Source organism: Filicampus tigris, chromosome 12 (assembly GCF_054856515.1).
Source record: "Filicampus tigris isolate MCC_2025a chromosome 12, RoL_Ftig_1.0, whole genome shotgun sequence".
Taxonomy (NCBI): Eukaryota; Metazoa; Chordata; class Actinopteri; order Syngnathiformes; family Syngnathidae; genus Filicampus; species Filicampus tigris.
Window position 1 is genome coordinate 18,299,506 of NC_141228.1, and position 26,842 is coordinate 18,326,347.

The 26,842-nt window shown below is 43.8% G+C and overlaps 1 protein-coding gene across 3 annotated transcripts in view; it reads right to left on the reverse strand.

Moving 5' to 3' along the window:
- The window catches only part of dab1a (DAB adaptor protein 1a), a 190,563-nt gene that overhangs the window by 4,494 nt on the left and 159,227 nt on the right, over positions 1-26,842 (reverse strand). For all 3 annotated transcript variants that reach the window (XM_086047316.1, XM_086047315.1, XM_086047317.1), the window contains 11 exons: positions 26,297-26,416; positions 25,313-25,351; positions 24,950-25,012; positions 21,683-21,736; positions 15,778-15,942; positions 12,354-12,416; positions 12,167-12,263; positions 8,550-8,944; positions 7,997-8,195; positions 7,592-7,740; positions 4,853-4,949 (listed from right to left, as the gene is read on the reverse strand). In XM_086047316.1, coding sequence (XP_085903442.1) covers positions 4,869-4,949; positions 7,592-7,740; positions 7,997-8,195; positions 8,550-8,944; positions 12,167-12,263; positions 12,354-12,416; positions 15,778-15,942; positions 21,683-21,736; positions 24,950-25,012; positions 25,313-25,351; positions 26,297-26,416 — 1,425 coding nt within the window. In that variant the 3' untranslated portion in view covers positions 4,853-4,868. The remainder of the gene's footprint in view (positions 1-4,852; positions 4,950-7,591; positions 7,741-7,996; positions 8,196-8,549; positions 8,945-12,166; positions 12,264-12,353; positions 12,417-15,777; positions 15,943-21,682; positions 21,737-24,949; positions 25,013-25,312; positions 25,352-26,296; positions 26,417-26,842) is intronic.

Sequence of the window (26,842 nt, forward strand, 5' to 3'; positions counted from 1 at the left end):
ATTGACTCCAATTGAAACGCGCTCCCACCGCAGTTGGTGTGAACGTAGCAGCCTCGCCTCCGCAGCGAGCAGAGGGGGCGGGACACAACACGGCTGTAGGCCGCGAAGAATGAGCTGCGGGTGATCGGATGTTTTGATCGGCACTAAAAGGCTTTGATCGAATATTCAGACCACGTCATTTTTCACGAAAATCGGCCGATCATGATCGGCGCCCGATCGATCGGAGCATCCCTCGTTTTCCCCAAACAAGTCGCGAGTCCTAAAAATGATGACTCAAGTCTGACTCGAGTCAAATCATGCGTGTCAATTAGCTGTAGCAATCATTTCAAAACATGTCTTTTCAATTCAAAGCAAGCATCAAGTCAAGTTTTAGTCAAGCAAGTCCCAAGTCTTAAAATGGGCGTTTGAGTCCGACGCGGCTCAAGTCGCGTGGCCGGAGTCCCCCGCATCTTACTCCGATACTCGTGATTGCCGCGCGGATCCTCTCCATGTATGATCTTAGGCCTTGAAAGACCATCGTGACTCATTGTGTCTGCCTCTCAAGCTAGCCGCGGTCGCTCGCGACGGGGCCGCTTGTTATTCTACACATAATTACAGTCGCCCACTCCAGCTGCCATGAAGATGACTCGATGGGGGAACGGGCCTATTATATCGCCGAGGACTTCTCTTTCTCGGAAAAGTGAGAGTGTTAGGAGGCTTCCCACGCAACGACTCCCTACCCGATGGATATTGTCTGTGAGACAAATGCAGGTGGCACATTTTTGAGATGGATACACCATCGGTTCAGCTAGTCACAATATGGTTTGGAACTGTAAAACCCTCATCCGGTTTGCAACCTTACACTCAAATCCGAACCCTGGCGTGAACACCTAATTTGAAACTCTAACTCAGGCTTGAAACACCACAGATGAAACCCCAATTTAAAACCCTAATTTGGAACCCTGTCGATTTTTTTGAAACCCTAACTTGAATTTCTTGCCCTGGTTTGAAACCCTAACTTGACACCCTAACCCGGTCCTGAAACCGTAACCCTGACTTTGAATCATTCTATGAAACTCCAACCCAGGATTAAAACCTTTACTTGAAACCGTTACCCTGGTTTGACACCAGAATTTGAAATCATTAACCTGTCTTAAGACTGTAACCTGAAATCATAACTCTGGCTTGAAAGCCTACTTTGGAACCCTAACCCTTTGAAACACAAAACCGTGCGTCGCCTGCATTGAACAACAGAGGGCGCATCAGGCTGGAAATCAAGACAGAGCCTGCAGACGGTTCTCAAACATTTTACATCACGTCTCGCCTGAAAAAACAAAACGAAGCAGAGGTTTTATTTGTAATTACTGTCTTACGACAGCCACGACTAATTGAATAACTTGACAAGAAGACACGCAAATAAGCCCTTTCACATATAAGCCGATCGTCACGAATCACGCCGAGTCACTCAAGACAAAGCCTGTCTAATGGATTCATCAGCAGTTAACGGCAAGTCAAATCTAAATCCCCATTAGTTGACACCCACATCACTCACCAGGCTTGGCCCTGCCTTTTAAAGGCATCCAAGTGAGTGGCGACCCCAAGTGGGGAAAAAAATAATACTTGTACCTCACTTGGACATGCTATGATTAATGCTAGATCAATTTTTATTTGATTCATCGGTAGAATACTCAAAAATATTTGATGGCTGTAGTCCTTCTCGTAAGCCACATTTAAAGATTTCCAGAAACATTTAATTCAAGGATTCTTTTGTCTACCACTAGAGGGAGCGCACAGTTAGTGGCTGCAGCATTAGGCCCACAGAGCCCAGCACAGATTAGACCTTTAGTTGCACTGGGAAAGCGGAAGGCTACTGATGAATTTGTTGTGACCGGGCCAGTCTCAGAGCGCCATGGCGTGTTCGGAGCCAACGTATCCACATTCCGGACCGCTGGCCTTGGCGCTAAGAATGTTTTCCCGGTCCCCTTGGCTCATTAAAATGAACTAATTAATGTTTTTGTTTTTTTTCCTGTGCTCTTGGCCGTCGGTTTAGCCATGTTGTTACGATGAATTCCGTCCACGTTGCTGCACAACGTGACCGGCAGATCACGATTTGGGGAAACTGCTCCATTTTCAAGAGGCTTTCTGCACATGGAAGACAGTTGACCTAAAGACATTTGAAACCCTAAACCTTGTTTGAAACACTACCTTGAAATGATTTATATATTATATATTTTCAAACACTAACCCATTTCTTAAAGTCTCATTTCAAACCCAGGTTTGTATAATGCCGCTTGAATAAAATGTATTTCTTTAATTAGATAATAAAATTGTCATCTCTTTAGGTACATGCTCAATATCGCAATACTCGGTACCGTTGGCTGAAATAAAAATGGCTCGAACTCCGGACCGGAAATCCTAACCCTTGCTTCAAACCCTAACCTCGGCGTGGAATCCTCATTTGAAAACCTAACCTGTATTAAAATCCACCAGTGAAAATTAAATCCTTACTTAATGCCCTAATTTGACTTTTTATAGCTGTGGCATAGAAAAAGAGTTAGTATCTTTCACAGCTTCTTGCCATATGCACTTTGACCGAAGTCCGTGCTCCAAATACAAGAGGGCAGAGGGGAGGCATTGGAACCGTGTCCCTAATAAAATGCTCAAGAGTGCGTTGGGCTCGGTGGGGGGTGGGGGGTGGGAGGGTTGCGTTTCGACCTGGACAAGAACAGCGAAATGAGATTGTTCGATGAACCGTGACGGCGGGTCGTTTGACGCTCTCTTTCTCTCTCTGGACGCACCCCACCCAACCCATTGAAATAATAAAAAAAAAAAACACCCAATAGATGAAATAGCTGTTTTACAGCAAATAATGAGAGGATAGGACACCCCGAAATTCGGCAAAATTGCGTGCGGTCTTGTAATGTTGAAATCTACACAAAGTCGATTTTAATTACAATTTTGTGTGCTATTTTTCCACATTCTTGCCGAACCTTTTGATGCGGGTCGCATTGAATTTGATTAATATTGCGGAATGAACTCATTTGAACTCACATTATAAAGAACTCTAACTCTACCACCAGATTTAATAGGATTTATTTATTTTATTTTTTTAAAAAGCTTTGTTCTGATAGGTTAGGCTAGCGCTAAACTAAAAGCAAATGAGCCTTGAATTCATATGAAAGGCAGTTTATCTACTTCATTTCGAGTTGTTAACTTACTAAACACTTTGACTTGCGGTCTTTAAAGCGTTCACTAGGGCAACAAAACAAGTGTGGTAAATCAGATTTAAACTAATGCAAACAAATCGGTGGCCTATCACTTCAAATGTTCATGTTTCATGAAACAATATGGAAACGTACGCTCAGTTCGTAAAAAGTGAACTTTTTTTTCCCTCCAAAATTGCAGCCTTTGCCATTGACAATTTAAATCCTACCGCATTACAATGCCGACTTGGAATTTGATGAATTGTTCAGCCCTAGTAAGACCCACCAACACACATTTTGGCTGCAATATGAGCCCAGTTGGTCACAGTATCAATCACAGGTGTGCTTGTCCCAGGGATAAATGGGCCTAATAAGCTGCTGTGTGTGTGTGTGTGTGTGTGTGTGTTAGGGGAGGTGTGTAAAGTCGATGTGATTGAGCAAGTAAACACCATATGGGAGTAACATCATTGGCAAAGCTGCCCGCCTCCTACACAAGAACAGCTCGGAGCTTCTGGCCAAAAACAGTCCATCTCCCGCCAGATTCAGCACTTAGTTGCCCCCCCCTCCCCCCCACCCCACACATCCCCCCTTGCCGAGCCCACTTGGGGATATCCCCTCTCCCCGTTCTCATCCACATGCTGCCCTTCAGCTCCCGGACTTTGTGGAGATGAGAGGACCACCCCCCTCTTCTCCCGAGTGGAGGCAGGATCAGGGGGAAGGCTTCTTGGGTTTGTAATTAATGGCAATTACGCGGAGGCGGTCATTAATCTTGGCAGCCCGGAATTATCTGATGAAAACCAAAAGCGCCCGTCGCCAGCAGCCTGTCATTAAGGAGACGGCGTCTGGGAGCAACAGGGTGAAAACAACAAGGCTTTCAAAGCAGGCCTTCAACAGGGTTTGAAACACAAATTGAAGCCCTGGCTTGGAACCAAACTTTGAAACCCTACTCCCAAACTCTTAACGCTGTCTTGAAACCCTTATTTGAAATCCTGATCCAGGGTTAACACCCTTACATTAAACCTAACCCTGTCTTGACACCCTACTTTGAAACTTTCATCACTGTTTGAAACCCTAAATCCTGTCTGGAAACCTTAATTTAAAACCCTAAGCCTGTCTTGAAAACCAACTCTGAAACCCTGCCCCTAACTTGAAATCCTAATTTAGAACCCCAAAACAGGGTTGACCCCCGAACCTGAAACCCTAACCCAGGCCTGAAGGCATACGACGGAACCTCAACCCTGTCTTGAAACCCTACTCTGAACTCCGAAGCCTTGTTTGAAACTGGACCTCTTTAGCCTGCCGTCCTTTTTCATGTTGCCTTCGTGTGGCTGTCATGTCCACGCTGACAATTCCACACGCGCTTAACTCGGAACACTCAGCAGCACTCTTGTCGCTCGTCTGGCTTTGTACTTGCTATCACAGTGTGACGCCTGCTTTTGGGGGACCCCAAAAAAGCTGACACAGTGAGCGCACTATGGTCACGTGATGACACGAGACGGATGGACACATGCCTTGATACGTATTCGGAAAATGCTTCAAATAAGACGAAACAGGAGGTAAAACAAAATAGTGGCAATAGAATAAGAAGGAAAAAAAAAAAAAAAAAAAAAGGGACTGAAAATGGATGAAGAGGAGAAGGTGGTGGTGGTGGTTTTGGGTTTCATACCTACCGCGCCCTGCTGCTATCTAGCTCCCAGCCTCGGGACTGGCCTGGTCTGGGCTGGGCCCTGTTGGCTCACTGGGGCAGGGCGACCCAGAACCACAAGCCTACGAGCGCACGGCCGAGGAGGAAGAGGAGGAGGAGGAGGAAGAAGAAGAAGATTGCCAAGAATTAAGAAGGGAAGCAGGCAGACGGAAACAGCTACAAGACCGACTGCGGCTTGCTAGCAAGAAAAGACGAACGAGGAAGTCAAGCGGAAACGAGACACGGGACAGGCCAGAAAGTTAAGACGACAAAGTCTACCCAAATGCTTGGGAACACCATGTAACCGGTACCTACAAAATAATAAATAATACACATAAATATAAATTGCATATTTAAACACACGCTTGAATATCGAATGTTAATATTTGCACGTGTGTAAATGAAAAAAGAAATTCAAATCACTAAGACAAACAAAATACGAATATGACATTTTTAAGTAGAAACATAAAATACTAATTTCAATATTAAATATGTCAATAAAAAATGCAAATAAAATGCAAACATTAATATTACATAGTTATGTGTAATATTAAAGGTTAGAACTATTTTATGACTATGGAAACATATAAAAACAAAAATTAAATAGATGTATTGATTCTACATTTTTTATTTATGAAAAAATATTTGCATTTAAGAATCTCATTTTATATATTGAAATAAATACACTTAATTGTATTTATAAACCTAGACCACATTTGGTATATAAATTATTTATCAGTCATTTATCATTATATTGTCGCTCTCCTGTGAAAAACATGTATGTCCATTTTTTGTAATTTAAAAAAAAATTCTCACATTAACGGGGTTTCTGTTACAGACATCCCATTAAATGTGAAAATTTTAAAAATGGACACGTATGTTTTTCACCGGACAGCGACGACACGTTGCATATCATAGATTACATGCAATAATCTAATATACGAATCTAATATGAATATTGTTTCTTCTTTATTTATATAAAACCATCTAATATCTGTATTGTACCTACATAGATGAATAAAATACACTAACATTTTTAAATACGAAATCTTACTAATAAATAACATGATCTTAAACTCCAAAAATATATCAATGTAAAAGTAAAAGAATTATGCAATATTTTTCAAATGGATTCTAATGACAGGAATTTTCTTTGAAATAGGATGTGGCGCAAGACGTAACTTGCATTCTCACAAAATGCGAACCCCCTTGGAAGAATAGCGGGTGACAACTCCATCTTGTTGCGCAGTATTATTAAAAAGTGTCGACGGGAGGTTGCAAACAAACACGCGTCTCACGCACGCACGCACGCACGCACGCACGCAAACGAAAACCACAAACCAAAACATTGCGTTCCCTCTCCAAGGACCTGCTGCTTTTCACAGATCGCTTCACAATAGCACAAGCTGTGTTTTTTCTTCTCTCTTCTGCCTTCACTCAATCACGCTCGCCTTTATTCTGGCGACCTTTTCATCACACGCCGCCGCTGTTGTACACTTTTATTTTGTGGAGCTTCTCTGTGTTATTCAGGCAGGCCCGGTGACATTTGCAGCGGTGTAAAAAATAAATAAATAAAAGTCTCACTCTCTCGCCCTCTTGTCTTTTAGTTTTTTTATTCGCTCCTAAAATGGCTGGATTGGAGGCATAAAAAAAAAAGAAAAAAAAAAAGAATGTTTCACGCCTGGAAAGCGAGAGGAGGAGGAAGGAAGAAAAAGAGAGGAGCCATAAGGGTAAGAAAGCACCGGAGAAGGTCAGTAACTCTGCGCCGGAGTGAGAAGGGAGCTGCTTTGGACAATCGATATTAACTACGCAGACGGACATCTCCGCTTTGCTTTGAGCTGTGTTTTAGTAGAGATCGAGTTGAATGCTTTTAAGACGGCTGGCAGTGACAGCTTGGAAACTCCTCTCTATTCCAGTTACAGACTGCTGAGATGATCACGCTAATGTTGACGGGCAAATACGAATGTCTTCTCGCAGGAAGCTCACTCAGTCAATTCATATGTATTTTTATATCTATATATTCCAAAGATTTCAATAAGAATATTACTCAATACAGTCAACCGCACTACATTGCACATTTTTACAGTATACAGTAAAGAAAGGAGAGGCAGAGAAGGTGCCCAACTAATCTCCAGTAATAGTTGAGAGTCGAGAGAAAATATCTGAGTATTGTTTTGTGCTCTGCATGACAGACTTTCACCGATTGCATGAGTTGGGACATATTTCGGTTCATTGTTTATCAATTCAATGGAACGCATGCACAGCGTTGGCAGAGGGATGGGGAATATTCTCGAGTTAAAAAACATCCCCCCCAAAAGGTTTCATATTGCCTATAGATTCCACAAAATAGCGGCAAAACACTAGTTTTGTCTAAATGAAACTCCTCAACTCAAGATAGGTCCTTGGCACCAAAGATGGTGTGGCGAAGTAGTCTTTTTTTTTTTTGCCTAAGCAACTACTACAAACGAGGGTTCAATGCGTCTCCAAAGTTCTGTAACTACAATGGAAATTTGTACATAAATTATTTTAGGATTCTGGATAACTACTACAATAGTGTAGGTTAGTGACATTTGCTTAGTATCTGCAGTTATTATGAATACTAGTCTACAGCAATTTTGGCTTGTGACATGATACAAATTTGTAGAGGTAAGTGGATTTTTAGCACGTAGTTGCAAAAATGCTCAAGCAAATGCATGTCTGTGGCAAATTTGGTCATCAAACTTACAGCGTCTTCCTCCCCGCTGCGGCTCGGGCTGCCCTCCGCTTCCCCAAACGAGTCATCGGTGGGCGGGTCGGTGGCGTCCGTAGGGGGGTCGCTGACATGCGAGGCGGACGATTTGGAGGGCGAGCTCTGGTGGGGAGCCGGTGTGGGAGCTGCAAGCAGAAAATTGAGGTCATACGAGGATTATCTCGAAGGCTAGTGGCACCCTTGCATAACGTACCTGAAAGCGATAGTCGGGTAAAGTAGCTTAGCAGAAAATAACTTTAGAAGTAGTCAAACAAAAACAAAAAGAGAAAAGAAAGTGAAAAAAAGGACACGTGGAAATTCGACTAAAGTCTAGTCGTATTTGCATTCTGTTAGATTACGCGACTGGCTGGTGTAGATAACGTTGCGCACGGGGCGACTCACGAGAGTTGGTGGAGGGCGTCGTGGAGGTGACGGGCGTCAGGTTCATCTGAGAGATGTCGAAGTCGTCGCAGTCGTCCGTGTCCTGGGCGGTGCCCACGCGGCTGAAGTAAGTGCTGAATGCCTCTGAGGTGCCCGCCAAGCCGGGCTGCTGCTCGCCCTTCTTTGACGGCATCGCCGGCGGCTTTGCCAGCTGAAAGTCCTGCGATAACACAATGACTCGGTTGGAATACAGCAACGGCGCTCCAAATTCTGTGGGCAAATTTGCCGCTTCAATTCAAAATGGCGAACTTCCACCTTAATTGCGTGTAATGGTCCTTGAGATTTTTTGTCCTGTTATGGTAGAAATGTCCATCCAATTTTGTATTGATCAGTGAGACTGGCATTGGGGGCATTTTTTTCCCCGACTTTTAAGTGAGGGCAGTCATGCTGGAGACTGCTAAAATATATACATTTTCAGCCACGCTTACAAAGTTGTTGTTTTCAGACAATGAGAGGAAATGTGAATTTGCACCGAAACAAAGCGTCATCCCCCACAACTTCCTCCTGCCCGTACCTTGAACATCTCTTTGCTCATCTTCTTCGCCCGCTCCTCATGTTGCGGACTCGACGACGCGGAGGGAGCCGCGGCGCCTGCACCTGAATGTGTTTCGCCGGCCGGCGTCACGGCGGCAACGGGGGTGAGCGCTTGGAACATGGCGGCGGGCAGCGCGCCCACGGGCTGGGCGGGGAGGTAGGCTGCGGGGGGGAAGGCTCCGGCCGCCATGGCCGCCCACTGCTGCTGGGTGGCGGGGAAGAGATTGGCCTGCCCCCAGATGAGAGGCTGGCCGCCCGGCAGCACCTGCGCCACTGGGCCAAGGGGGGACTGGACCCCAAAGGCCAGCGGCGTCTGGGCCGCGAACGCCTGCTGGGACCAGTGCCCGGAGGGAACCGCCCCCATTGTCACATAACCTGGAACAGGACAGCAAGGAATGGGAAGAAATGATGTTTGGGGAGGGTCACTGAGGGCCAAGGCAATTTATTCACGGGTCACTATCGCAGCTGATTTGCCGGTTTTTGGAAGCCGTCCTTCATTACTTGCGGTGCCCTTTTTGAAATGCCTTACTGAATCCTTAGCCAAGAGATAAGTCATGATTTGGCACCATCTTGTTGCACCTTGGAACTACATTGAAATTAGAGGAGGAGCTTCTCTTACTGCCTTATAGAAAGGTAGTGCTTTGATGACATCTTGGTGCCAAGGAGCTATGTTGAAGTGAGTGTAAGGAGTTTCTGTCAGCTAGCCAAGACCCAGTCTAATAAAAAAGTAGTGCTTTGGAGGCATCTTGTGGCACTTTTCACTATTTGCGGCAGGATTGCGTCCATATCCCCAGCAAATAGCAGCATATTAGTGTATTTGATTTTTACACGGACCACCCATTTGCATTTCTTTGTGTTTCTTCTGGAAAACCGCGTGCTGCCGCTAAAACCCATTCTGAATATCTTAGTAGTACAGTAATTTGTCCAAAGTGTGTTGAAGTGGTACATCTTGACTGAGAGAAGAGCTTTGTATAGTTGGGGAAGAGATCAGTTAGAAATGACATTTAAACTGTTGTGGGATCGTAGTTTGTGGTATTTTTGCAAATGTTTTTGTTTTGTTACTTACAGCAGTGGTTACTGTAGCAATTTACTCCCTTGAATTCTGTTCAGGCAGGGTGGGTTCAGTTCCCAGCAGGGTTATAATGGTTTAGTGTTTTTCATAATAGTTCATTTTTAGTTCGTTTTGACTTTGGTTTTTCAAATTCAATTAGTTTTACATTTACAGCAGGTTTGTTTGTTTTTATTTTTATTTTTTCAAAAAATGCTTCGTTTCAGTTTCAGTTTTTAATAATTTTAATAAAAAAAAAGTTTTTTTTTCATTTAGTAAGGTGCATTTCTTGTGGTAAAAAAACAAACAGATGGATGGATAGTTTGATGTATTGATGGATAAAAAAAAAAGTTAGAGCCAGTTAGACAGAACTGAGCCAAAATAAAAACATTAGGAATCAACCCCGAAATGTCATGTTTGAAATTAATTCACAAAGACAAAAACAAAGGACATTTTCGCTATGATTATAATTTGTTTACGTTTTGTAAACGTAGAATGTAGTTTCAATTGATTGTTTTTTTGTAACACTTGTTTTTATTTTATTTTGTTGACAATTTTGTTTTTAAATTCAAGTTTTAAACTCCCAATGTAGGCAATTACAAGCATTTTTGTTTTTTTTAAATGCGGGGTGGCGTCAATTACTCGTGGATCTTCATTTGACCCCACCTTTTGCCCTACGACAGCTGGCACAGGCTCCAGCTAACCCGTGACCCTGAAGAGCGTAACGGGATAAGCGGTATAGAAAATGGACGGATGGGTGTTTGGAGGCTGCCGCCCATGCAGCACCACTCTGAGGCAGATGGGGGTGCAATTAAAACATCCACAGCTTTTCCTTCGACACACAAACTCTCACACACACGTAGATAATAATCCATGCATCACCAGAGAGCGCTGCCCTACTTGCGCCTGTAGCTAATGTAGCATCTCTTCATGGTCACGGTGAACTAGCATAATTACCTCCGGAATGAGGCGGCGTCGTTTCACCGAAACACACTCATTAAAATGGCCCAAATTCATCAGCGAAATCTTCATCTACGACACACTTGCTCGTCTTTCCGGTGCCTTCCGCCGCCGACGTCCAACCTCGCCGACGTGCGCCGTGAAGGGAGAGGCGGGGTAGGGAACGGGGAGGGTCGAGAGTCCCTGCTCACGCCTCATTCACACACAAGTACTGCGACTAGCGAGCCAGGGGTCGCGGCCATCTTTCTTCTCGGCCGCCTCGGCCCGCAGGTAAATCAACAGCATCTGAGTCAGCCGGCTAATGATGCATTTTATATTCCACACACAGCCTACGCCATCTCCTCTCCTCATCAACATTTCATTTCTATTCCATCCCTCTCTATTAATCACATCCTGTTCTTTTACTTTCCCTTCTCACCTCTGCCAATCCGCCATCTTTGACAGAAATGAACTTAGGGATGGGCACAGAGTACGGAAGGAATATTCCACTTGTGTGAACTCGAATGAAATTCCATTTGGATTTGGCCCGCTTATTCCAAGTAAGGTTTTTATATGGTGCGTTTTATTAGGTTTGGAGATTCGGTTTCATTCTATTCAGGATATAGTGGAAGCTCATGGAGTTTCCCATTCTATGTTAGCGTTCAGGTAGCAGAGGTTACAAGTTTAGTTTGGCAGAAACCTTCAACGTGAGAGCAATGAACAGCTTGACGCCTCTTTTTTGAAGAATATTTCCGAATCATATCTAACAAACTGCCGCTTGCTGTGAACTGAGTTGGGATACCTGCCACAAAGCAAAAAATAAATAAAAACGAAAATGCAAATAAAACCCGGCCAAATGACAGCTTCTAATTTAAAAAACCCATTAGTCGGTTCACTTGTATCTTCAAGGGCACCGCTGCGTTATGCTACGTTCACACCGGACGCGTTTTTAACCATTAGCGCGGAGTGATCCCACGCAGTCAATGCAGACGGCCCGCTGTGGCGCAAAAGGGCAGCGAGCGACATGTGGTGTGGCGCGATATGAATAAGAAGAACATGCGAAATTGTACTATTTGCACAACATGATTAGGTATAATCTCATACAAAAAAATAATACGCCAGTGTTAAAGCAATCCATGTTTAAAAAAAAAACAAAAAAATTGAATACATCATATAATGCCAAATATATGTATTTATTTATTCATGTATTCATCAAAATTTGAAAATATAAATACACTACAACCAAAAAAAGGAGTATGAGCAAAAATCACCGCAAAGTTCAAGTTGAGCGACAAAATTGCGTGACAGCCGTGAAGCCAAAGCCAATTAAGAGTCCACGTCGGTTCAGCAAACGAAAGACAAGCTGAATGACCGCTGAGCTTTTCAATCCGTCCCGCAATGAAGACTGCGAGGACCAGCGAACGAGTTGGTTTCCCTTGTAACCAAATTTGCATTACTTGAGAACAGCTGTCGCTTGTAATTTATGTGCCGTGTGAACGTAGTAGCGTTAGGATTACAATTACTACCTGGCATACTACCTCTGCCTACCCGCTGATGTCATAATCCTTGAAAACTAAAAAAAAAAAAAAAGTTCTGCATGTTTTTCATACCTGAGGGCACAGACGCAGGGTTGAAGGGAGCAAAGAGCTCAGTGGGAGGTTGCAGGCCCTGCGACGGGTCCAGGGAGTTTGCAGGTGAGGCAGGGGTCTGCCAAGGTGAGAGAAAACAAGCGTTTAAAAAAAAGAAAAAAAAAAAAAAATCCAAATCCCAAATGCCGCATGCAATGCGGCTACTCACCGACGGCGAGGTTATGTCAGGGGGTGTAGACATGTCTCCGAAAAGCTCTAATTGGTTGATATTCTGAGAATCACATAAAGGACACACACTGGGAGTCAGGGTACAATCGTTGCTACGCTGCGTCGGCATCAGGCGTCCCATTGTGCCACATGCACGACTCACGCCGCATGCGAAACATCAAACGAGCTGACGTCACTTACCTCGACTGCTGAGGCAACAGAGAGGAAGATGCGCAAAGATGGGGGGGGGGGGGAAATGAGATGAAATGATTATGATGACATACCTACCGTGAACATCCACCAGCCACAGGTGGCAAAAGTACTCACGCTAGAAGTATAAATATTTCATACTTAAAAAAACAAAGCAAAACAAAAAAACCCCCGACAAAAGTAGAACCGATATTTTTTGCTGATAATACCCATTTCGCTAATAAACGAAAAAAAATGTCTGTACAACATAGTTTCCCTGATTAATGTAACTATAGTGCTCATACTGATGAACAAAAAAAAAAAAAAAAAGAAAATGTACGTCATGTTAATTTTTAGGCGCTAGTTAGCTAGCATTGGCCCGACTTTCATGCTATCAAAAACAAAGTGTTTCCATAGCTTTATTAACATTGTGGACCGAGTAACAAAAAATAACAAATTTGCTAACTGAAAAAATACACCTCACTTGTACGTGTTTTTTCAGATTAGATGGACATTTTTTGAACACCAGAAGCTGGTGTTTTTTAGGCTAGCACACGACTAAGGGTTGAATGACTAATGTTATTGGTAGTGGACAATAATGTGATAAAAGTCCAATCAAATCCAATCAATCAATCAATGACGTCATCAGCGATCCCCAACCTCATTGCTTTGCGCCATAAACCGGTTTCACACACGACAATTTGACGGACCAACAGAGAAACAAATGATTAAAAGTACAATTCCACGATACCAAAAAATGAAGCATTTCTATGTTTCACTGTTTCTATTTCACTTTTCTAAATTTCTAAGAAATTTTATAAGTGACTGCTACTTCCTCATTTTTGGTCAAGTATTTCCACACGCCTGTAGCGTAGTATAGCAGTATTTCTTACGTTATCACTTTATTATCGTACTCTTGGACGTACACAAACGTATGAAGACTGCGTCACCTTATACAGATTCATTTATTGCTTGTTTGTTTAAAAAAAGACATGAGAGGAGGACCTTGAAAAAAATAATCACATATTAAATCGCAATATTGAGGGGAAATATTTTTTGATTCTTTTTCAAAATTGTTCAGCCCTACTCCCTGTATTCCGTTCCTCCATGTTGCTGCAGTCCCCGACAAGTCCCCAAACATCTCAATCAAGCAATCAGAATCTCAACTGTAGTTTAGGTGTTCTTAACATCGCATGGTCATCTGTGGGGGTTGAAAAAAGAAACCTAACAAGCCTATTTTGACAAAGTAAGGAGGAGAAAGTAGACAGCAGATATCTGTTTTCAAATGTAGGGAGAAAATGTAAGAAAATCAAAATAAAATAGAGAAAAAAAATACGGCAAATTCAGATACTGGAAAAAAAATACGTCTGTACATTAAAGTATTGGAACTGTTACTTTCCAGCAGTGCCACCAACTAAAACAAAGCCGCAGCACCCGTACTGTACCGACACCCCTGTGGGCGAGTCATTAATGTCCTCCCATTATGGAGGATCAGCGGCGCGCCTGCGAGCGTCTCGCTATCAAAGACGGCAGCCTTCCTATGTGATCCGAATCTATTCTGTATTTCTGTTCGCCGTAATTTGCCCCCTCGTTCCGTGAATTAATAATATCTTAAGGCCAGCGTGAAGGGAAGGGAAACTATTTTTAGTTGTAAAGGAATTTAGGGGCCTTGAACACACGGTCCCAGATTTGCATAAATCATGGATCCGGATCATTTCCAAGATAATGAATGTTCTTAGAATATCTTCTTGCTCGCTCGCCACGATCACGCATAAAACTTTCATATATAAAAGATAGACATATACAGTACGGTATATATTTATTACGCCTATCAGAAAATGGAATCAGTGTGCATGGTGTTTTACATTTATGGGGACTGGATGGTGATTTAGCAAGAGAAGAGGAAGGGTTGGGAGGCTGAGTTATGGGCGATTGTAAGTGTGGAGGAGATGGAGATCGCTCAGCAAGACAATGGGATGCGGATATTGATGACAGTCATGTAAAGCGCTGCATGTGCACGGCCGCGTTGCGCCCGTGTGATTGAGCGCGTCAAATAAAGCGCTTCCGTATGCGCGTTCGGAGCGTCAGCACGCAGACTTTCACTTCATGTCTCCCAGGTAATGAATGGGGCAGAAAAAAAGGCATTATTTGAATTTAATTTGCCAATTGATTGAAGCCCTTTCAAAAAAAGCTTTGGCGGTTAATTGGATTTGTTATTTTAGTATGACGTCAATAGCACGTCTGCCTCACACTTTTGAGGATCTGGGTTGGAATCTCGTTCTCCCCTTGTGTTTTCTCCGGGTACTCCAGCATCTTGCTGGGTTAAAAACCTTGAAAACCTATGACTGCGTTGACTTGAAACCCGACCCTCTCCTTGAGACCGTGACACTGGCTTAAAAAAACCCTAACCCTTCTTAGATAACCGAATCCGTTCTGTGAACCCTAATTTCAAGCTCTAACCAATGCTTGAAACCAAAATTTTAAAACCCTAAACCAGGTTTGAAATACACATTTTCAAACCATAACCCTGACTCAAAACCCTATTTTCAAATCCCAACTCTTGTTTGAAACCCTAACCCTGACTTGAAGCCTTACTTTGAAATCCTACCCTTCGCTAGAAACCCTAACACAGGCTTGAAAGCCAACTTCAAAACTATAACCTTGTATAATCTTGTCTTGAAACCCTAGTTTGAAACCCTTAGCCAGGCTTGACAACTAATTTTCAAACCCTACCCCAGACTTGAGGCCTTACTTTAAAATCTGAACCCTTATCTGAAACCCAACCGCAGTCTTGAACCCGAAACTGTAAAACCTAACTCTGACTTGAACCCTCACCTTAAAATTGTAACTTTTGTTCGAAAGCCTAACCCCGGCCGGTCCCGGGTGAGATGAAGCCTATCATGACTGGCAGCCACTCAATCACAGAGCAAATGTGGTACAGTATTGCTCCTTTCGCTACCCTCGAACACATTTTTATGGCGAGCAATATACGCAATCGTGGACCTTTCAGGACTTATGTGCTGAGCACCTTTTGTCTTTTCAAACACGTCCACATGCAGGTGTCCATTCGTACTCTTGGTCGCTATGACAACATCAAGGTCACATGTTTTATTCATAAGCAAAAAGGGGTCAGGAGTCGGGGGCGGCGGCTCCCGACTGCTAGGAAAAACAAAAGTGCGGCGCGGTCAAGATGACAGGAGGTGGTCTCACAAAAATTTCATGCGGCTCACCCTTACCTGAGAAACCGTCTCCAGGTTTAAGTCTATGAGATCCGCCTGCTGATGCTGACGTTGCTCCTGGTGCTCACTTAGTCCCGCCTGGGGGGTTTGCGGATGAGAATGAGGATGATGATGATGATGATGATGATGTTGTTGTTGGTGGTGGGTACTTTGATGTCCGTTCTGCAATCAACAACCGCGACGTTAGGCCGGTGGGGTGAAAATGGCCCGGCATCCCCAAATCTACATTAGCAGGGTTTCACACTGAGGCAGGGGGGAGATGAGGCTGATTTAGGAGGGCAGGTGCTGCTCTCACCAGGTGCTCTACACGCACACACTTTATACACACGCGGGAGATTTGAAGAGGTTTAAAGATCATCCCTACCTTACTTCTAAACTACAGCGCTGAGCTGCCTTTGTGTTTCTATAAATCCTCCACAAGAGTCTCTATGTGCTAAACTAAGAGAGACGGATACATTGCTCTCTTTTAAACACATTGAATTCATAAAACAACGGATTGTTATTGTTTTGTTATGGCCGTAAAAAGGCAGCTGTGGTAAACAATGAACTACCCATGAATTAGCAGACGGCTAATGGTGGTTTATATCACCGCTTCGGCAAAATGCGGCGTCATTTCAATATATCGTTTCAGAAACGGCTTAATAAAATGTTTTGTCCGGGGATGTAGAGGAATGCGGCATAGCTGTCAGGATAAATAAACGGGGCATGGCTGAATAGATAGCTAAACGTGATATAATCTAAGTTGACGACTGTACTGGATATATTGCACAGGGCGCGTTTGGTAATACGCTCCGAGCGCGCATTCGTTCTCTCCAACTGTTTGGAAATTCAGAGCGTTGCTTAAAATTGTCTTTGCTTTTACAAATGTATTTGGTTACTCAGAGTGCACCAAAACCGGAGTGCTAGTGCGCACACTAGGCGCTCCGACTGCTGACACGGTGCGCCAGTGCTGACTGCGTTCGGAAATCGATGGGAGCAGAGCGCACTCTTCCTCCCCGGGCACAGCCACTCTCAGAGTAGTGCATGGGCGTCAAGATAAATTTCCGAAGGCGCCTATAATTACACTGTACGTTCCGTAATCAGATAGAGACCTAAATGCTACATGGCCAAATCAAATTGCTAGATCGCTAAATGCTACAAGGTTGTAGAGCTAGCCAAATGGTATTTCCACAAAGCTAGCAGCATGCTACAAAGCTATAACCGAGTGTGACGTGGTCAGGCCGTTCTCGACGCCGGTTGGCTGACTCCGACCAACTGGGACCGTACGGGTCGATTAAATATACAGGACGGAAACTCCGTGATGGAGGGACGATGCCCAGCTCCGAGAAATAGGTAGACACATATTGTGAATGGATAAGCTTAATTTGACAGAAAAAGAGTTTTTTGCCAAATACTGACATAACGCTATGTGCAAATGCTTCATGGCACGGTAGAAAGAAAGCTACCGGTATATGCTCCACATCACGAGATAGCGAGCTAGCTAAACGCTATGTGGCTGAACAGATAGCTACTGTAATTACAAAATCACGTGATATTTGTCTGAATGGCGAGTTAAACGCTACTTCGCTTCATTTTTTTGGCTTTAAGCAATCAGTCGATAAAACCCATTTCGGCTTTGCCGTTGGCCTCTGACGCCATCCTAGCACCAAGGGAGTTTGCAAACTTGAACGGTGCACTGGAGAGACAAACCCTCCCAGGTTAGGTTAGCGCTAGCTAGCTGGTACGGCACGACACGGAATGGATTTGAAACTTTACCAAAGGCAAAAAAAAAAAAACAACCGGATTCTGCCGTCGGCCAGTCTATGACGAGGCGCCCTGAAGTTATTTTAAACTAAATAGGAAAACCTTTCCACGGGTTCGTCAGATGCAGACAGTCTTAGTACACTCTGATACATTTTTAAAAAAGTGAATGTGAGGCTTGGGTAAGGGCTCTGGGCAAAATATTAAGCGCCATATAAGTGCACCCCATTTACCAGTCACCATTATGATCAAAGTGCATTTTTCATTTTTTTGGACTATTTTTTTCGGCAAAAGTGCAATTAGTAACCCATTTGAGTTGATTTGACATTCGCTGCTTAAAATGCAAATGCATAGCGAACGTAGATGTTCGGCGCTAGCCCGAGCTCTACCGTCTAGCCTGTTCCTTTGTCCTCGTCCATCCCGGCCACTGCTTATCAATTAGCCATCTCCGGTTGGGGAAAGTGTAATTACCTGTGTACGGGTTCTCTCAGGTAATTAATGCAGCCTCTATAATTAATGCCATCTTGCTGATCTCCTGCTGAGTGACTGATCACAACCACAAACACACTCGCACACACACGCTGGCTACCGTTGAAACCCAAACACATTTGGAGCTGATGCGAACACGACACAAAGAGATTACAGACATGCTTCTCCCCCAAAGATAATAATCGGCGGTAAAAGCGACTACTCTGTGTGGACTCGGCGAGGGCGTGTGTTGATTCAACACTAACACTTGGTGCGGGGTCAAGGGCTCAGTAGATTGGAATGGCCTCGCTCGTGTGTGTGTGTGTGTGTGTGTTTTATTGATCGCTGGCCGTTTAAGATGGTGACACAGTAAATAACAGAAGCGATTGCTTTGCGCAGTGGGGTCACGTTCGGGAGGGCGTTATCATCTTTTCCCAAAAGTTGTCGCCCACGCACAGACACACGCGGCGCAATGATCTCGGTTTAATGCCGCCGTCTGCTATCAATTCCATCCTGCCGATGAAATAAAGTCTAAATCCGCTGCAAAGCGGTGCTGCAGGTAATCACTTGGCACAAAAAAAAAAAAAAACGTTAAAAGCATCTCACCAGCAGCGGGTGATGAGCCAGAACGCATCCAATTGCAAAATGCATCATTTCTACATTGTTAAGCGCAGTGGGAGTTCTTTGTTGTTTATTGTGACTTACTTGCTTTAGTTTAGGGAAATGATTCCCAACCAGTGTGCTGCGAGAAATTATCCAATTTCATCCGAATGGTCCAAAAATGATTATTTATTTATAAGTAATGTGTCTTTGTATATCTATCGATGTCAGTAACATATAGGGACAGGTATAATAATTACCGGTAGATGCCCTTATACTAATGGCGGAAAGTATATAATTAACTAGTAAGTCCTCTTTTCATTTTGCATTTTTATTTGTTGGTGTGCTGTGAGATTTTCCAAAAATGTAAAATTTTAAAGGATGTCACGCTTTTGGGTGAAATTTCCGCATCAACCTAAAATGCACTACAACCTTCGCAGTTGAACTTATTTGACCTTCCCTAAGCTATTGTCCTACTTTGAATGGATTCAGTGCCAACCAAAACCAGATTTTCCTAAACCATACCATGAACGTATCTTCGTCGCCCGGAGAAAAAGCGCTAATCAAATTCAATAATTAGCTCAATACACAGTCCACCAGAGTCCTACAGTATCGCTATTTGTGACAGTTTAACTGGATTAGCGTCTCTGTAACAAGGGGAAATGATTGTAATGGCATCTACGTGATTTTGGTTCCATTTAGCCAAGATTTAAGCAGTGATTCAAGCTACTCAGCCAATCAAAGTCAGACCTCCTACCATAATCAGTGCCCTCTTTTGAGGCCTAACTGTATCCTTAAATGCAACCTGATTACCATCAAATCACAACACAACATATTTTCATGCCTGTGATCCATTTAACTGTGATTACTGCCTTTGACCAACTGGAGGGAGAAAGAATAAAAAAAAAAAAAAAAAAAAGAAAACAGACCCAAACCCGCCGAGACGGAGCAGACGACCTCAACAAGAGCGAAAATATTGCATTTGTTCACTTACAGACACCTGCCAATACGACAGCCATCCAAATCGCAGCATGCGCCGCAGGACGGGCAAAGCCAAACACACATAGGACGCACAAACATACACACACAAATGTGCTCGGGTGCCTGTAAGCTTCTGAGCAAAGCTCGGGATGAGATGCCCAAAGAAGAAAAATGTGAGACTAATTCCACGCCGGCCAAAAATTCACACTGACGGACTGCCTGCGGTGAGGTGGCGCAGTCCGGTTTAGCCTTTTAAGGCGGACTAAACATGGAGAGAAGGAGTGAAAGTGAATGGACTTTTGAAAAGGTTGGCTTCAGGTATCAACACGGGATGGAGGCGTTGGGACACTCAATGCACGCATGAATGAATTATGAACACCGGGGATGCCCACATTTCTTCAAGCCCACATACAGAAAAATGAAACCTTCTCTATATGAAACATACACCAATTCAATACGCTGAAAGTCAACATATACCGCTTAACATATCTAAAATTACATAATCACAATGTCAACTTTGTGTCATCCATGAAAAAGGCCAAAATTTATTGGTGTTAGGGCCCCCCTTGCTATTTGAATCGCAAAAATCCCCAAGTACTTGACGCGCCACCTAAAATGGTTTAAATTGCCTCCAGATGGCACAAGATGGTGCCAAAGCACTAGGTGAAACTCCTCAACTCACTTCCAAATAGTTCCTTGGCATAACGATGTCACGGGATGGCAGCAATTGGTAAAGAAATACATAATGCTCCTCAACTCACTTCAACAAAGTGACACCTAGATCCCATAAGACGGCACCAAAGCAATACTTTTATTTAGCATTTTGGCACAAAAAACAGTGAATAGCTAGCTTAGAGGTTGTCTTTTTTTAAAAAAATGTATAGCAAATAACAGAGTTCAACTGTAAAATCTGTGAAAATGACGTGATATCATGTAACATTCAACTCTAAACGAAATATGGACAAAAATAGTGTGATGTATTTCAAATTTTTACCTAAAAGTGACAATTTTAAATTCAACTTTATTTCTAACTCCATTTCTAAAAAAAAAAATCGTGTCAACTCATAACCTTTGAATGCAGACCAAGATGAATTTTTTATTAGACTATGCGGCCGCGCACTAAAAAACATGCAGCGAGCAGGACTTTGGCCAACCCTGATTTACACCCCCACACACGCACACACACACACACAAATGCACGCGCGCACACACGTCAACGATGCAACGTAATGTGCCACTTCCCAAAACTAACATGGCAGCACAGACACACTCCCACGAAGGCATGCACACAAACACGCGCACGCACACGCGGGAGAGCGGCCCGCTTATTACGACTCTGGAGATTTTAGCAGATTAAATCCAGCAGCAATATAAGCCGCATCTTTATGGGCAGATAAAGAGCAGTGGAGTTACAGCCCGCCGCTACCGCCTGACAGTAGCCAAGGTCATCTTTCATTAGAACTGCCGGCAGCGGGAAGCCAATAACTAAAAAGATATACCACGCGCACACACGCACATCCATACACTAACTGGGATGTGGAGCTGCGGCGTAATGTATGAGCAGGTGGGGAAACTACAGATTTGAAAAAATAAAATAAAATAAAAAAAATAATAAAATACAGCCCCGGTGAGATCCCATTAGATTGCTATTAGATGCCATCGTGTTGTGGCTGGTTGGCGTATACATGTACTTATCAAATCAGAGGAAGATGACGGTGACGGAATGCCTCGCGTATGCCATTTGGGACAAGGTCATGCGGGTTTACATCGGATGCACCGGCAGGCATGCTTAATTGAGCAGCACAAACACGTTTGCACACACAACACACATCAGCGGCGTCCCGGTTGACCACGAGGCGCACAAGGAGGAGGGCACCAGCCACCGCAAGCAGAGGAGACGCACACACTGCACAAAGCACTGGGTCCCAGCAAACCTCTCAGGGGTGGGGGGGGGTCATAAATACATCACTGAGCGAGGAGATACGCTGAGTGACGCTCAAGGGGGGGTTTGGACGGGGAAAGGGGGGAGGGGCGATGTTGTGAGCGTGGCGGGCCAATCTGAGAGGTTTGACTGAGGATGGGGAGGCAGGCGGGCAAACACGGCGTCACTCACTGGGTGTCGCTTTGGGACGTCATAGACCCCTTCCTTCTGCTGGCTGGTGGGAACCTACACAGCCGGCCGCAAATCCAGAGCACAGCCAAGAGAGCCCGTTACCTCGAGATCAGCGGCGCGATACACGCTTTTTACACGAAGCCCGAGTGGAATTTGCTCATGTGCAACGTAGTCAATTTGACGTTTGAATGATTTACTGTTTCTCGGTTTTGAGCTTGAACTGGATTTCAGCACATCAAAGCAAATTTACGAGGGGGATGTTGAAAAAAGCTAGTATGACGTTCGCCCTTGCAGGAGGTACCCAAGTCTGGCAAACACCCAACTAGTTTGCTACCTAAATGGGAAGCAAAAGTAGTCAAACAGCGAGTACTATGTTTTATAGTGGTTTTAACGGCACGTAGTAGGCACCAAAGTCTGGTAGACATGAGAAATGGGTCAGGACTAGTTGAAGTCGAACAGGAATGATTATCTTTGGTCCTGGTTTTAAAGCGGAAGTCAACCCAAACTTTTTTTTTTTTTTTTTTCAAGAATATCTTCCCAGCAGGCCCACTAGTTGAAACACGGCATTCTGATTAATTTTGCGTTTGTGGAATATAAATTAAGCGGCAAACTAAATCTAAGTCTAAATGTCCGGTAGAGGGAACTAGTTTGCTGAGGGCAGAAGAAGAAGTTGAGCAGAGAGCAGAATATTTTTACTGGTTTGTTACATTTGGATTTGGGGATTTTGGTCGCAATATCAGACCTCTCTAGTTTGGCAATTTTTCTTTGAAGGAATTGTTAGCGTTGCGGTTCTGGGAATATATATGTCAAATGTTGTAGTATTTCTGACCGATATGAAACGCTAAATAAATACGATAATAAACAATTGTTAAATGATCGCAATTTTCCCCGGCTCATCAATCAAAGAAATTTAGCCGAATGCTCGGGGATCTCGCTTGTAGCGTTGGTGCTAATCCCAATTAAAATCTACAGTGTGAGACCTCATGAGTCACGTGTCAGCCTGTGTGGGATCACTTTTGCTGTCTGGTGGCCCGGGATGATTAAAAAGAAGCATTTCACCACCGCAGATGTGTCATAACACAGTGTCACACACATGGCGACATAATAATTCCATGCCACAAAAACGGAAAGATTTGACAGCGAGTGTGCGACGAGCGGCTACAATAAGCGCCGACAGCAAACTGAGATTGTATAGTTTGGAACAGCAGGGACATTTTGGTGTATTGAAGGTAAAACCCAAATAAGGAGAGGCTAATTAGTGGCAAGTGGCGTCGACAGGAAATAAACAATCAAAGAAATGCTAATTTAGTTAGCCTTTTGGACTACGTTGGGCCCCCACGTGAACTTGTGTATTGTTATTTGATCTTCAGAGTGGTTTTACCAACCAAAATGAACTATTGTCAGTGTTTTGTGAGCATTTGAGGCTAAAATGCTAAGCTAATGTACAGTAAATGATTACCATGATTTCAGCTAAACGTATTTGATAATAATAATAATAATAATATTATCAAATTGGTGGATTCACCTACTTGCAGATTTTTGTTGGAACATACTCTCCATTATACACAGAATCCCCTACTTATTTACGGAATTTTTTAATGTTTTTTTTTATTTTTTATAACTGGTCCTCTGCTTTTTCATGGCATTTCAAAAGAATGGCAATTATAATAACAGATTTTTCCTAGTTCAAGTCAGGCCTGGACTCTAGAATAAAACTAGAAATGACACGTAAAATTTGAATAATTTAAAACAATAACATTACTAACCAGCTAAAATGACCCCTTAAGTGACACTGGAAAGTAAAAAAAAAAAGAACTAAAATAAAACTGCGAACACTTTTTAAGTGAACAAAATGGAAAAAAAGTTTCCACTTATAGACTCACAGAGTTGCCACGCCGAGCCCAGGGCGGGTTGAGGCCGTGTAATATTTAAAAGCGAGCGCGGAAGCAGCTTTAAAAAAATAATTGGAACAAATCCAACGTATCTGGCCGCCATAAGAGGCCTACCAGGGAGACACGCTGTTCTCGTCTCAATCGTGCAAAGGCAGATATGTGGGCTAATGAACAGAAATGCGCACAAATCCCCACAGTTTGGCTTTCCAACTATATTAGGATGGAGTCACGGCCATGGTGGCATTCCCTGTGCGGATGCGCCAAGTAAATGGATGGATGTAGCCCACTCTGTCCCTTGTTTACTTCCTTTACATGTTTATTTCCAGAGGCAGCCATCTTTATTCATACATCAGCTCCTCTGTGGCTGCAGGCGGCCTCACGTTTGCGTTGCGCACACGCCAGCGCTCTCACTTGCGCTCTTATTTTCAATCCATTTTATTTTAAGATCAAACGAGAGTCTGGTGATTAATGTTTCTTTTCTTTCATCTCCCCGGGAGAAGAGGATGAGGAGGGGTGCCGGGCGGTGGATGGGGGCGGGTCCCGCCTTCCGTAGCGGCCAGGAATAACCTCCGCATCCGCTCCCTCCCCTCCACGTTTTCCCGCCCCTCCGAGGTCTACCCACGCCTTTGTTTGTCTTTTCTTTTTTTTTTTTTTTTACAGTGTTCCCCTCCGTTCACCTACCACAATACTACTATATCACAATTTTTTTTTTTTTTTTTTAATTCCGTGGGAATCTGCCATTAAGAGTAATATTTTTTTGACGGCTTTTTATAATAAATACTGTACAAGGTTGAAAACGTTGCCGGGTTATAAGGACTGAGCCTTCTGCAAAGAGTGAAAATCCAAAAGTAATTGACGCCACCTGAAAAGGTTTTTAATTGCCCAGCTATGCCATGATGTGACAGAAAAGCCCCACTTTTTGTCTAAATGAAACTCCTCATCACACTTCCTCGGCACCAAGAAGCTACAAGCCGCCGCCCTATTTACGATTCCATATCATTGTTGTCGCACCTCCAAAGTCTTCACTTGTCAGGAGACCAAAAGAACAGCATGATTGTTCAGCCGTGAACAATGCTTCATGAAAGAGAACAAGGCATTTTTGATTGGTCAATAAATTGTAAAAAAAAAAAAAAAAAAAAAAAAAAACCCCAGCATTTTCAATAGTGTACTGTATATTCTATATATTTTATGCTTGCAGATTTTTGCCCGTGTCTGGCCAATGTGAGTGGGAGGAGTAAAACTCATTTTTATAAGGGCTCTCAATATTATGGATTTTTACGTAATCCCAACATCTGCGTCCGACTTCCCCACGAGATGATGAAGATGAGTTGTATTTGTCTTTTTTTTTTTCTTTTTTTTTTTTTTGCGACTATACCTGATAAATGCTCTCGTCTGATTGGTCGCGGATGGGCTCGTGTCCGGCCTCAAACACAATGTACTACAGCGCCGGAAGCACAGGGAAGAGACAGGGAGGGGAGGGGTCAAAAAGAAGAAGTGGAAGAAGTCCAGAGAAAAGTCAAAGAGCATTTTGTTTGAAAATCAGCTGATCATGCACCCCACAAACATGCACGTTATGTGGGTATTTGAACCCAGCTATAGTTCCATTAGTAGCGAGCAAGGGGCTGTCTCCCCAGACAGTGCACACACACACCCACACACACACACGCACACACACGGAGAGGCGCAAGCCAAAAGGTGGCGAAGCGGGGGGGAGGTGAAGCGAGGCTAGCGAGGTTACCTGGTAGACCGGGTCCTCCAGATCTTCCTCCAGTATCGTCTGCGAGCCAAGAAGAAAAGGGAAAGAGGCATAAAGGGTTAAAGGCAGAGGAGCAGAGAGAGGAGGCGGAAAGCGCAAGCAAAAAATAGATAAATGAATAAATAAAGGTAGAAAGTGTCTCTGGCTTCCCATCATTCGGCAATTTGGCAATCATCAGACAGAGGGAACAGAAAGCACGGCGGGCGGCCGGCGCCACCGGTGAGAACTGAAATGATCCTTTCTGCTTTCTTTTTGTTTTGAGGCGAGGTGGGGTACAAGCAGACAGATTTGTCTCAAATGATGTTTAAAATGTGAGAGACCCCAGATGTGACTTCCCGATTCACTCTCTCACAAAGTTGGAAATAGTCATCCTAAATACTGAACAAGTTGAACATTTAAAGCGGAAGTCAACCCAAATATATTTTTTTTCAAAAATATGTTCCCAGCAGGCCCACTAGTTGAAACACGGCATTCTGATTCATTTTGCGTTTGTGGAATATAAATTAAGCAGCAAAATGCACTCGTTTTTAGCCATCTCTGGGGGCGGCCATTTTGTCTTCTGTCGACTGAAAATGACATCACAACTGCTCACAACGACCAATCGCGGCTGACCTGTTTTCTGAATCTGAGCCGTGATTGGTCGTTGTGAGCAGTTGTGTTGTCATTTGCAGTCGACAGAAGACAAAATGGCCGCCCCCAGAGATGGCTAAAAACGAGTAGATTAACACTTATTCCACAAACGCAATATTCATCAGAATGCCCTGTCTCAACTAGTGGGTTTGCATAGAACATATTCTTGAAAGAAATTGACTTCCGCTTTAAAACTGCTTGGCCGGGGCCTTTTTCCGAGGAACTTTGATAGCAAAAGGAGAAGGAAAAAAAAATGCTTAAATTAGGCTGACCGTTTCAAGTCACAATAAAGGAGTCAGAGGCTGGGCGAAAACTGGCAAGCGCTGTCGCGTGTACCTGGTAGACGGCCTGCTCGCACTGTTTGTCCTTCTGGGCCTTCTTCTCCATCTCCTCACGCTGCTTTATTTCGTAGATGAGCTGAAACAAGTCCCGAAGGTCCAGGATCACTGGTTCAGCCTGGCGGGGGGGCGGCAAGAAGTTCATCTCAAATGAACCACACACACGCACACACTCAAATACTAACAATGTGATTTACATGCACCCAAACAAATGCACACAAATACTTAAAAGACACAACGTAATGTTGCACTTCCCAAAACAAACATGGCAGCACAAACCCACACGCACACACACTGAAGTGCGTCACCGCAATTCCCGAATTGAGCACCTTGTTAGAGGCAACAACTTTTGTCGGTTTGCCTGATTGTGCTCCTTCTACTTTCTCCCTGTCAGACAAAGCCACTGTCTGTCAGACTGAATTATTCCCACAAAGCATTCCCGCCGACGAGCGGCACACCGGCAAACAAAGATAAAGCGGCGGCGCTACCAGCTCCATCACTTTCTTGCCCGTCCCGCTGCCTCGCCGACACTTACGCCGGCAGA